Genomic DNA, 13,569 nt, shown 5'->3' on the forward strand with positions numbered 1-13,569 from the left:
ACAGAATACCTGAATGAATTATTTGAAGACGATAGAAACAACTTAACTCAGATAATCAATGCAACTGGGCCAGACATATTGAAAGAAGAAGTAGAATACGCAATAAGAAACGCTAAAAATGGAAAAGCAAACGGACCTGATGAAATCCCTACAGAACTGCTGAAGCTTTTGAATGATAAATCCGTAACCATAATATTGCATATATTCAATACAATATACAGTACTGGTATAATACCGCAAGAACGGTTGCTGTCTACGTTTGTCACCACACCGAAGAAAACTAAGGCAATGCAATGTTCAGATCATCGAACAATCTCCTTGATGAGTCACCTCCTTAAAATATTTCTTAGAGTCATCCACAACCGAATCTATCAAAAACTAGACATCGATATTAACGATACACAGATGGGATTCAGAAAATGATTAGGTACAAGGAAGGCTCTCTTTGCCTTGAACGTTCTAACACAGAGATGCCTAGATGTTAACCAAGAGGTACACGCCTGCTTTACAGACTTTGAAAAGGCCTTTGACAAAGTTCGCCACAGTAAACTCAAAGAAATCCTGGAGAGTAAGAACATTGACACCAGAGACATACAAATAATATTAAATCTTTACTGGAATCAGCGAGCTAATATTAAAAATAGAAGACCAAACATCGGACGAAATATAAATACGTAGAGGGGTACGACAGGGTTGTATATTGTCACCGCTCTTGTTTCATATCTACAGCGAACAAATATGCCAAGAAGCTCTCTCATATGCCAACGAAGGGATAATAGTCAATGGAGAAGTTATCAATAACATTCGATATGCTGACGATACTGTGATAATGGCAAGAACAGCGCAAGATCTACAACATCTAGTTGAAAGTATGAATGAGATATGTAATAACTACGGCATAAGGATGAACGTCAAAAAAACCAAATATATGACCTTCAGTAAGAATCCAATAAATGACACTAATATCACAATAAACGGTACCCAACTTGAAAAAGTAAACGAATACAAATACTTGGGAACCCTTATCAATGAAACAGGTGACCAAAATCACGAGATAAAAAGACGTATTGAAATTGTGAGGTCTACTTTTATAAAAATGAAAAAAATATTTTGTAATCGTGATATTAGTATTCATCTACGAACTAGAATGTTAAAATGCTATGTATTCAGTACTTTGCTCTACGGTGTTGAGCCATGGACTCTTAAACAGAGGAACATTAAAAATCTTGAAAGCTTTGAGATGTGGTGCTACCGCCGTATACTAAGAATAAGTTGGGTGGGTAAAATTACAAATGAAGAAGTAATACGCAGAATAAATAACTAGCCAGAAGTTCTACTGAATATAAAAAAGAGAAAACTTGAATACTTAGGCCACCTGATGAGGGGACAAAAGTACACATTCCTATAAAATATAATGCAAGGAAAAATCCAAGGACGAAGAAATCCAGGCCGTAGAAGAATGTCCTGGATGAGAAATTTGAGAGAGTGGTTTGGCTGTACCACTAACTAATTGTTCAAAACAGCAGTAAATAAAATTAGAATCGCCCTAATGATATCCAATCTCCGATAGGAGAGGCACTCAAAGAAGAAGAAGAAGGAGTTTCGAATATTGGAGATCACTCTGGCTATAACTATTTTAGTAACTGATGCTTTAAATAGATTAGTTGTTGTGGAGTACCATTTCCTCAGGTTCTTTAACCATAATATTTTTCTTTTCCCAATCCCACGCTTTCCGAATACTTTAGCTTGAAGGACTACCTTCAGTAATCTGTATTTGGTGCTGTTTCTCATTATGTGTCCGAGATATTTTTCTTTCAATCGTATATATTACCTCTCTTTCTTTCCCCATTCTTCGTAGTACGGTCTCGTTGGTTATCTTGCCTGTCCATGATATCCTTAGGCCTGTATAGCCACATCTTCAAGGCTTTAAGTTTTTTTTCCATTGCTTCAGTGATTGTCCAGGATTAAACTCCGTAGGATAATATTGAAAAGATATAACATCGTAGGAGGCTTACTTTTATCTGCAAATTAAAGTTGTGGCTTCTAAAGAGTTTGGCCATGTTGTTGATTGCACTCCTAGCCTTCTCTATTCTAAATTTTACTTCTTATAAGTAATCCCATTTTTCGTTTACTATTGTTCCAAGATAGGTATACTGTTTTATTCGGTCCACTGGTATATTCTTGATAAGCAGTTGGACGTCTCTAATTTTATTTTTGCTGATGACCATAAATTTAGTTTTTGATATGTTTACTTGTAGTCCAACTCTTTCACTTACTTCATTTACTTTGTTAATTATTATTACTATTGTATATTATTGTTTATATGCATAATAGTCGGAAGTATATATCTCGTCTTGCGACGGTGCGTGGAATAATATATCGCTTTTACCATTTTAGCGACTTGCAATTCTAAAACCGGAAGTCTTAGGTCAAATTTCACTCACCTTTAACACCATCCTTGGGTTATAAGCTTGCATTCGATGTCTCATTTGTCATTCTATCTGGTCTAATGAACGGAGGAATTATATTTACAAAGTCTCTGGGGCAGACAGACATGGATAATTCAAGGTTTTCACATATTTTTTTTTAAATGGGTGAAAACAATAAACAGTTTTTAACAGTATGTTAATTATTTTTTATAATACTCACCATAGCCATTTCGAACAAAGTGACGCATATAATAATACCACTGACAATAAATTGGCCCAATATGCTGTTGGCAAACAAAGCTTGGAACTCCGTTGAGAACCTGAAACAAAGCTATTTGGACTATACCTACTACTAATCAATAATATTTGTTGATAAAAGATGACCGCAGGCATCAATTACTTGTTTTCGTCATAAATATTATTAAATTACGGCATTGTTTATCGGCAATATAAAGTACACTCCCCAATATATTTTGTAAACCATAAACTAAATTTTAGGTAACTGAAATACAGTATTTATTGTATTTATGACGTCTCAATGTAGCCTAATAAAATAAAAAAGCAAAATGTAATTTCGTACAGGTTGGAACAAATTTTATATAAAAGTTTAGGTGAATACACAAGATATTTTCAAAAAAGTATCCAAATCATATAAGGGGATCATTGTTTAAATAATTAAAAAGTGATGATTTTAATGAAGGTATTTATGATTTTTTCCTGCAAAGTTGAAGGATAAATCTTTCGCTTAAGATTTACTATATTAAATTTGACCCCCTACTTATTTAAATAATTATATATAAAATTTAATAATTAAATTTTCAAAAAACTAATATTTGCGTTTAAAATTAGCACTATAAATTATTTTATTTAATAGGAGAAGTAGAGCTATATTACCAGTATTAAGCAAAAAAAATTAGTTAAAAAATATTTAATAATTTATGAGATATTTAATTGGTTTATTAAATATTACCATATTTTTAATTGCAAAAACACGGTTGTTGCCAAAAGAATATAAATCTGTGTAAGGTGTCATTACTTTTATTTTTATTTTCAACGAAAACTTTTCGTTTATAAATTTGCAAAGGTCTGTGTGTTATTGCGTTGCCGCTCCTGCAATACTTAGAGCAGATGTATCGATGGATTCTTATGTAGTTTTGTCTTCTGAATCCAAATCTGAAAACGGCATTTCGATATCTCTAACCGTCTTCGAGATAATCGACCTCAAAATCTAAAATGTGACGTCACAATCCGGTTATTTCCTACCAGGCACTAAACGTCAGCTGAAATCTTTGATTAGGAAGTAGGCTACTTTTTTAATCTGAATTTGTTAAGCAAAGCAAATGTTATTATTTACATTTGAGTTTGAGACTTCGTACATGTCAGATTAAATTTTAAATTATTTAGCTATTAATAAAATATAAATGATATTTTATAGTGAATTTAATTATTACCTATATAAAATAATATGTGTAATAAATGTATAAAAATACAATTTGAGTATATTTTGAAAGCAATAATACATATTATTCTATATTAATAATGAATCAGTAGAAACGATTATATTTAAATTTGGTAAATTATAACTCCACTCGACCAGCGCACGACCACACAACTCAAAACACAAGTACGCAAATACGGTTGCGTGAAGCGTGGCGCAAAGCCGTGGAATTTACGAGACCCGCTCGGTCTGTAGATCCAAGTAAGTTCATCAGTAAAAAGTATCTTTATCATGTATGTATTATTTATTTTACAATATTGGAAAATTGTTATTTAAAATGTGGTTTGGAATAAAAAAGTATGTTCTGATATATGAAATTACATCATTCTAATGGAAAAAAATATTTGACGAATTTTCTCAAATTATGGATACCAACATCATTTTCATTTATAACTCTTGTATTTTTAATTTGACGAAGAAAAGTTATTCTCCTTAAAAATCTCTTCTTGGTCTAAGATTTATATTGCATGATTTGATCATGAATCAAATTTTATTAATTTTATACGAGGTATGTAAAAAAAATATGAATTTCGAGTAAAGTATCTTTATAGTTCACAACATTTAAATTAAAATGATATACTTGCACATTAAAACATAATTTTTAATTCTAAACAGCTTTTCGTAATAGCAATTTTTTATATTATGAATTTAAATAAGTATATAAACAAAGTTTTCGTTATGATAATGCTCGCATTTTCAGCTTGTTATGAATGTTTTCAACTGTATTGATAAATTCAAATGTCAATTTAACTCTCCTCTAAAGTGGCATTTTAAAATTATTCTAATTTGTTTACAATTTGTTTTTCTAATAGTGCTTGAGTACAATTGCTAGCGACCACTATTTATGAAGCAACAAGAAGTTAGCAAACTTCTTTTAGATAGTGAATTAGGTGAACTGCAAATTTAAGCTTGCCAGAATTTATTAGATGATGTTACTAATAACATCGTTTTTTATTAGATATTTTATATTATTATTAAGAATAAGCTATAAGGCCCACACTCTTTCTAAGGGGAAAATTGACTCATTCCAGATAAGGGATCAAAAAGATTGAGCTCTGGTGGGACTCTTTCCATGTTATCGTCTTTCCACGTTAGCCCTAGGTGACTTGATACACCGTAAGATCTTCCAAGAATTTTCGTGCGTATCTGGACGTAGATAGATAGTCTTCTTAAGAAGAGAGTTTCTTCAGAATTTTTCCAGTAGTAGAGAGAATAATAGGTATTGTCTGGGTGCTTTGCCTTCTCCATTGTCTTCGTATTTGAATTTCTAGATCTCTATATTTAGCGATCTTTTAAGTGTATCTAGTATGCAGGTTATTTTTGTTAGGTATTGTCACATCAATGCGTGCTGTTTGATCGTGTTTTACCCTGTAGAACGAAATCTTTTGTACTCTTTACGTTGGGAAAAGACATTAAAATGAGAGTAGACGATTGCATGTATCACAAGCTGCCTTTTTTCCGAGTTCCGGGTTTCCGAGTAAATTTTTTGACGTTTCCGAAACTTCTTAGATACATACAAATCTCATTTTGGTATACTTGCGATATTGTTTCATAAAACTTAAGCTGTTTACTACAAACAATGTTATAGCGTTGGCATGTAATTTTGGTCACAGCGCGCAGCGTACTAGCGGCATGATCTATTCCATGCACATTTTTATTTTAGCATTTTACAAAAAGCAATATATTAAATACAAGAAAATTTAATATCCTCAATATTTTCTAACCTGATATACGTTAAGATAAAATAGAATCGTAACATTGAATAGAGTAGAGCAAATACATTATATCGCAGATAGTAAAATCAGATATTGGAATCAGATTTCATTAGTGATTTTAAGAATATTTTCAAAAATAACACTTTAAAAATAAAGATACAATCGTATATGGACTGAATGTGCTAATATACATTTTTTCTCATTTCAGGTGAGTAGCAATCTTCCAGCCAAGTTGTGTTTCTTTCAGGAAGATAGTTGTGCTTCGGGAATACTTAATGGTGAGCTCATCTTATTTCTTACAATCGTAACTGTACCAATTTATCAAGTGTTTTTTTTTTTATTTTTTAATGTCTTAGATTACTCATAATTTACAACAAAATATAAACTTTTGGGTTTGGCTAGGAACCGAATATTCTAAAATTTTTATTTAATAACCCCGACTGGTCCAGTACAACCGGGTTTAGATCTGAATGGTATGATGGCTCTCGTTCTATCTCATGTCCAAAACTTATAATAATACAGTCAATTGAATACTTAGATAATCGAGTCTTATGTATGTACAGTTACGGCCACTGAATAGTTTACAGGCTGGCTTATCAAGGAGCCGATTTTTTTAAATTTTTACCTCGTTTAAACGCACCTCTTGCGTCAAAGTGACGTTGCCAGTGGTGTACCTAGAATAGGTTGATTAAAATTAAAAAATCAAAATAATAAAAATAAATTTTACAAAATTTATCAAAATGGAAAATATAGAAAGAAGTTTTTTTGAATAAAATGGATTATGGTCTTAATATGGTTTAGTTTCTTATTTTATTTTTCAACACTCACGAAATTTTTGACAAGCATTGACTTTTTGAAATTTTTTAATTTTGACATCTATCAAATCCGTACGACACTGCAATTTTACAGTATTACAATATAAAAATTAAAGTGTAAACTATTCAGTGACCGTAACTGTACATATATTAATGAATTCATATAACTCTGGAGCATTCTATCATTGTATGCTATATAACTTTCCCATTCATATTAGGAAGATTTCCCATCCCTTTGAACTTATTATATTTGTGTATTTATCGTACTGTGAAGGTCCATACGCTAAATAAAAATAAATTCATATTATGGCTCATTCAATTGTATCTACCTATCAAAGTTTATTTTTCTCTTTGCCCTTTTAACCGCACGTTGGGGGTTATCTATAATACTTTTCAACCAATTGGTAAATTTTCGTTTTCGGCTCTTAAAAATGGCTGCAAGTAGCTGCATATTTGATCTTAAACCAATCCCTGATGGTTTTTAGTCAGTAATGTTTTTTTCTCTGGGTTTCTGGGCACTTCTACATTTCCTTGCAATTTTTAACATGCAGTTCTTAAAATTTGTTCATTCGTAGCAATTAAACGTGTCATATGAGAATTTTGACATATGTAAAATCCATAAAATAAAGTTAGAATTGTTGGAGCATCCACCGTATTCACCAGATTTGGCCATTAGCGACTTTTATCTATTTCAATACCTACCTAAAAAAATTTATGCGTGGAAAGCGGTTTTCATTAACAGCTGCAGAAGCTTATTACACAGCCCTTCCATATTCTCATTCAGGGATGGAATTAATAAATTGGCATCTCATTGGAACAAGTATATTGATGTTCAGGGAACTATACTGATTAATTGTGTACTATTGTCAACCTTTAATATTGTGTTATCCTTTTCCAACCGAAAAATTTACTGAACAAGCTATTATCTATAAAAATTTACATTTTCTCAATTTTTATTTTAAAACATTTTAAAAACAATCTCTAAGTGCAAATCCAAACGCCAAAACATAATAAAAATGAAATTTTAATCATACCCCAATAAATAACCGTTTTGGAGTGTAATTTCCAGGGGCAACTCCGAATTGCATGAAAATTTGGATTTAGGTTCTACTTACCCTTCACTTTAAAGTTGAATTTGTGCCGTTGGTTGCTTTTACTTAAGGGGTGACATTTACCCCTTCTCAGCGGGCGAAAAACGCGTGTTTAAAATAAGGCCGGAAATGGATAAATTGACTTATTTTAAGCACCTTTTGTTCTATAAAGTTTTTTACGTAAGTCAATAGTTTTCGAGTTATTCGAGATTTAAAATGTTGATTTTTCGACAAAAAACTACGTTTTCAGACAGTTTTTCCCAAATAACTCAAAAAGTAAATATTTTATCGGAAAAAATATTTTTAGCAAAAGTGTAGCCTATAAAAAAAAAAGGAAAAAAATGGTTTACCAGTAAAGTCTACAAATTGAGTAGAAGCAAAGTTGTAGCTCATGAAAAATACGTTTTTATTGGTCTAATTCCAAATCGAATAATTCAACGCGAAATCACCGAAGAAAGAAGCATTTTTAGAGAAAACCTTATTAACATTTTTAAAGTACGGAAATGAATCTTATTATTTGTTTTTTACAAAAGTTTCTAGCATCAAAACTAAACGAGTTACACTGAAAAAAAAGTTGCCCTTTTTTTTGGTAAAAAAAAAATCGTGAAAACCTCCCTCTCTTTAGCACCCTAAATGAAAATAATCGTTTGGCTTTATCATCTATTTTAACTGTATGTGTGTTGTTTATATGATCTCTTAGTTTGATTGGTTTGAAGTGCTTATTTTCAAAGACATTTGGTTTTATATTAAAAAAAAAATTTCTAACAACTTTTGAAAAATTTCATTTTTTCAAAATAATTTAAAAAGTATTAGTGATAAGAAAAATCTTAAAGAGTAAAAAAATGTAGGTTTTGCTAGTATAAATATACTAGGTTCATTTTGTTTCTCCGTAAGACCAACATTGATTAAGATATGGCTGTTCAAAATTTGCATACACTCGTGATTAGTGACCCATTCAAGCTTTCTTAATTATAACCCTTTCAAAAATAAACACTTTAAACCGGTGAGACTGACAGATCATATAAAATATAGATAGGTAAGTAAATTGTTTGTAAAGCGGTAGCGATTAATTTCATTTGGGGAGCTAAACACGGCGAGATTTTCATGATTTTTTACAAAAAAAAAGAGGGCCAACTTTATTTTGAGCGTAACTCGCTTATTTTTAATGCTAAAACTTTTGTTAACAATTAAAACAAAGCTTTTTATAAACACTAAAAAAGTTTAAATGGGTTTTTCCCGAAAAGTGCTTAATTTTTCGGTGATTTCACCTTGAAATATTCGATTTGGAATTAGAAGAATAAGAACGTATTTTTCATGAGTTACAACTTTGTTTTTATTTGACTGATAGACTTTGCTGATACACCATTTTTTTGGGTTTTTTATAAGCTACACTTTTGCTAAGGATGTTACTTTTTGAGTTATTTGCGAAAAACCGTCTGAAAACGTAGTTTTTTTGTCGAAAAATAAACATTTTCAATGGCAAATAACTCGAAAAGTATTGACTTCAGTAAAAAACTCTATAGAACAAAAGTTACTTAAAATCAGTCAATTTATCCATTTCCGGTCTTATCTTGAACGTATGTTTTTTCACCCTCGAGAAGGGGTGACTGTCACCCCCCAAGTAAAAGCAACCAACAGCACAATTTCAACTTTGAAGTGGAGGGTAAGTAGAACCTAAATCCAAATTTTAATGCAATTCGGAGTTGCCCCTGAAAATTACACGGTATCGCCGAATTTCCCGTTCATTTACTGGGCTATAAGGTACAATTAATTATTTACTCTCATCAAAAAAATATTTGTATTAAACATATTACATCAAAATAGGATAAGAACTATTTTATATTTTTATATAAACTCGATCAAAGTATTTTACAAAAAATATAAATCCAAATTTCATTTTGACGCCAGAAAATTTAATCATAAATCAATTTGTAACTTGAATATCTCCGTTTTCTGTTTTATCGATTCCTAGAAATAATTGAAAGATTAGCTAAATAAATAGCTTTATGGCATAATTCGAACCCTTAATTTACCGGGAAGTTGGCCTATCCCCAAAAAGGGTTTCATGTAGCATGCAATAATTTTGCGAAGAAATGCGTCACCACGGCGGAAAATCTGTTCGCTTACTCTAGAATGTCTGTTTCTCAAATCGTTTAGAATGTTCAGTTGGGTACATATCCGTATTGACAATGACTAACATCGATAAATTGAAGTTAGAATCGTTGAAACATCCACTATATTCATCAGATTTAATCCCTAGTAACTTTTATCTGAATCTTGTCGGAACAAGTGTATCGATGTCCAGGAAGAATATGCTTAATGAGAAACTGTATTTCAAACCGAAAAATTGCGTTTTTCTTATTGATCCCCAGTACTTATTGAGCAGTCTATGTATTATATAAATATGAGAATTTACATTTTCACTATTTCTATTATAGAATTATTGTTTCAAAACACTCTACTGATTGGAAATCTAAACGTCAAAACATAATAAAAAATGTTATTTTAATTACAATTCGTTGTTCCCAGTAAAAAAATTATATTAAGAACTATTTTATATTTTTATTCATACACGATCCATGTTTCATTTTGTCGCCAGAAAATTTAATCATAAATCAATTTGTAACTTAAATATCCCCGGTTTCGGTTTTATCGATTTCCAGAAATAATTGAAAGATTAGCTAAACAAATAGCTTTATGGCATAATTCGAACCCTTAATTGACCCGGAAGTTGACCTATCCCCAAAAAGGGTTTCATGTAGCATGCAATAATTCTGCGAGGAAATGCGCCATCATGGCGGAAAATCTGTTCGCTTACTCTAGAATGCATCTCTGATGAACAATACGTTCTACTAATTTTCTGTTCATTGTGTACTGTAATCGACGCGATATCTCATTTCTATCAGTTGCGTCCGTGAGCTCCGCCCAACAGGCTGTACCATATCTTAAAAATATTTCAGATAATTCGAAATAGTTCCTTTTAAAATACGAAATAGTTAATTACAGTATTGTTTATAGAATGTTAAATAACAAGCAGACGATCAGTTGTTTACCGAAAATGTAGGGCACACACTTTTTATGACAAGAGAACTTCTGTCAAGTAAGCAGTAATAGCTATTTGTATAACAAGGGAGGAAAGTGCTACTTTTCCTCCTGAGAATGAAGTTTACTGCCCGACGCGTAGCGGAGGGCAGTAATCATTCAAGGGAGGAAAAGGCACTTTATTCCCATGTTATACATATGGTTTTTCCATCTTCCTCAAATAACAAGTCATTTTTTCATTTTTACTTAATTTATTTATGTAACTAACCAACAAAATTTATTAGAACTCAAATTAACAAGTAGGTACAATATAACTGTCAACTGTCAAATATAAGTCAAATTATTAATGTAAACATTGTTAAATCAGAATAACAATTTACTGTTTTTTACCATTCTGCAAAATACCCACTGTTTTTAAATAAACGTTATAATGTATAGATACTTACGTAATAGAAAATAGATATTGTACAGGGCGTCAATAAGTTATATTCCATGAACGAAATACCATGACGTCACTTTTACTTTTCCTCCCTAGGGAGGAAAAATATTTTCCTCCCTAGGGAGGAAAAGTACAACTTTGCTCCCTACAATCAGGTCCGGAAAAGTATACTTTCAGAAGAGGTAGGTGGAAAACATATTATTATCATACCTAAACTTGGCATAGATCTTCTTCTTCAGGTGCCCTCTCCGCTACGGAGGTTGACAATCATCATAGCTATTTTACCTTTTGAAGCAGTAGCTCTAAATAGTTGTTTTGAGCTGCATCCAAACCATTCTCTCAAGTTCTTCAGCCATGAAATTCGTCTTCTTCCGATGCTTCTTCTGCCATCTATCTTTCCTTGCATTATGAGTCGCAGGATGCCATACTTCTCGCCCCGCATCACATGTCCGAGATACTGTAGTTTTCTTTCTTTAATTGTAAGTTCAACTTCCTTCTCTTTACCTATTTTTCTCAGTACTTCGTTGTTCGTAACTCTATCTACCCAGGAAACCCTCATAATTCTTCTATAGGTCCACATTTCAAAGGCGTTAAGTCGTCTCATTGTCTCTACATTTAACCTCCATGATTCCACTCCATAGTATAGTACACTGTATACATAACATTGTGTTAGGCTCACTTTAAGCCAAGCCGCACACCAAAGAAACATGAAACGAAAAACATGAAACATGAAAAGAAAAATATGTTTCATGAAAAGAAAACACTGCTAAACAAATATCAAAGTCCGCCTACCAGTGAAACGAGTACGATTCATGCTCATGACACATTTTTATTTTCGGAGAGTTTCATAAATGGCCGGATATATATTTGTTTAGCAGTGGTTTATTTCCATGAAACGTAATTTACGTTTCATGTTTCTTTGATATGCGGCCTGCCTAAGCCAAGCCGCACACCAAAGAAACATGAAACGAAAAACATGAAACATGAAACGAAAAACATGTTTCATGAAACTAAAACACTGCTAAACAAATCTCAAAGTCCGCCTATCAATGAAACGAGTGTGATTCATGCTCATGACACATTTTTATTTTCGGAGAGTCTCATAAATGACCGAACGTATATTTGTTTAGCAGTGGTTTATTTCCATGAAACGTAATTTACGTTTCATGTTTCTTTGATGTGCGGTCTGCCTAAGAGCTAATGTTAAATCTTTGCTACATAGGACCTTTTTCATTTTCATAAAATTAGAACGTGCTTTTTCGATTCTGACTTTGATTTCTGCAGTGTAGTCATTGCTTTCTGTTATAAGTGTTCCTAGGTAAGTGTACTTTTTACTCTTTCGATCTGCTGGCCCTCTACTATCAAGATTTCGTTATTATTATGGTTGTTTTTACCAATTTTCATAAACTTTGTCTTTTTGATATTGAGAGAGAGTCCGTATTCCCCACTACACCTTACTATTAGGTTTTTAGTTTTCAGAATTTCCGTAAGCCAATCATGTTTTACTTTATCAAACGCTTTATTGTAGTCTATAAAACAGACGTAAAGAGGACGGTTAACATCCAAACATCTCTGTGTCAGCACGTTAAAGGAGAATCCTTCTCTGGTACCCATACCATTGCGGAACCCATATTGAGTGTCACTAATATCCAGCTCAAGTTTAGAGTGTATTCTGGAGTGGATAATTTTCAGCAGAATTTTCAAATTATATGACATTAAGCTTATAAACTTATATATTAAGCTCTTTATTAAGCTTGGCATATATATGAGGGGAAAAATGTATACAAGCATGTCGATCTAATAAACAAATGTGACGGAAATAAATTTTCAGATTCAGTTAGATTTGGGGTTGCCTGATATGTGCCGTCTAGTGTGGTATACGTTGAGTGCCGTCAGCAGCTGAGTACGATCCAATGTATTGATAACTTTATTTGACGTAGAATAAAGTACCGATGGTTCAATAGGTATATTCCTACTACCCAACCCCGTATAAGGGTAAATACAACCCCTTATCCAACATAAGGCCATTAAGACCTAGGGCATTTTGATAAAACAGTCATGAGATTAACGAATTGCAAATTATTTTAAATAAAACTCGGAATTTAAGTATATACAAAATTAGTAAATACTATGAAGGATCTAATGAACAATATTTCTCGATTCATATCTGTTTTGTGCTTTTCTATTCCAGTCCCTCACCTTCACGTGTTTAAGGTCTTCCTTCTCTTCTTCTTCTTCTTCTTCTTCTTCTTCAGCCTGTGTTCGTCCACTGCTGGACATAGGCCTCTTCCATTTGCTTCCATCGATTTCTACTCTTGGCAATTCTCATCCACTGCTTGCCCGCGACTGGTTTGATATCATCTGCCCACCTCTTCTGCGGTCTGCCTACTCCTCGCCTGTTCTCTCTTGGTCTCCAGTTTGTTAGTCTCTGTGTCCATTTTTCGGGATTATCTCGGCCAACATGTCCGACCCATTGCCACTTGAGCCTTGCTATACGTTCTGTGACATCAGTAATCTTTGTTCTTTCACGTATGTCGATA

The 13,569-nt window shown here is 32.4% G+C and overlaps 1 protein-coding gene across 1 annotated transcript in view; it reads right to left on the reverse strand.

Annotated features, from left to right (window-relative positions):
* LOC114341022 (odorant receptor Or1-like) overlaps nt 1-13,569 on the reverse strand; it is a 66,567-nt gene that overhangs the window by 39,239 nt on the left and 13,759 nt on the right. Inside the window, exon 5 of the mRNA XM_050643220.1 lies at nt 2,650-2,749. Within this exon, the coding sequence (XP_050499177.1) occupies nt 2,650-2,749 (100 nt within the window). The remainder of the gene's footprint in view (nt 1-2,649; nt 2,750-13,569) is intronic.

Source organism: Diabrotica virgifera, chromosome 2, assembly GCF_917563875.1.
Source record: "Diabrotica virgifera virgifera chromosome 2, PGI_DIABVI_V3a".
NCBI classification, from domain to species: Eukaryota; Metazoa; Arthropoda; class Insecta; order Coleoptera; family Chrysomelidae; genus Diabrotica; species Diabrotica virgifera.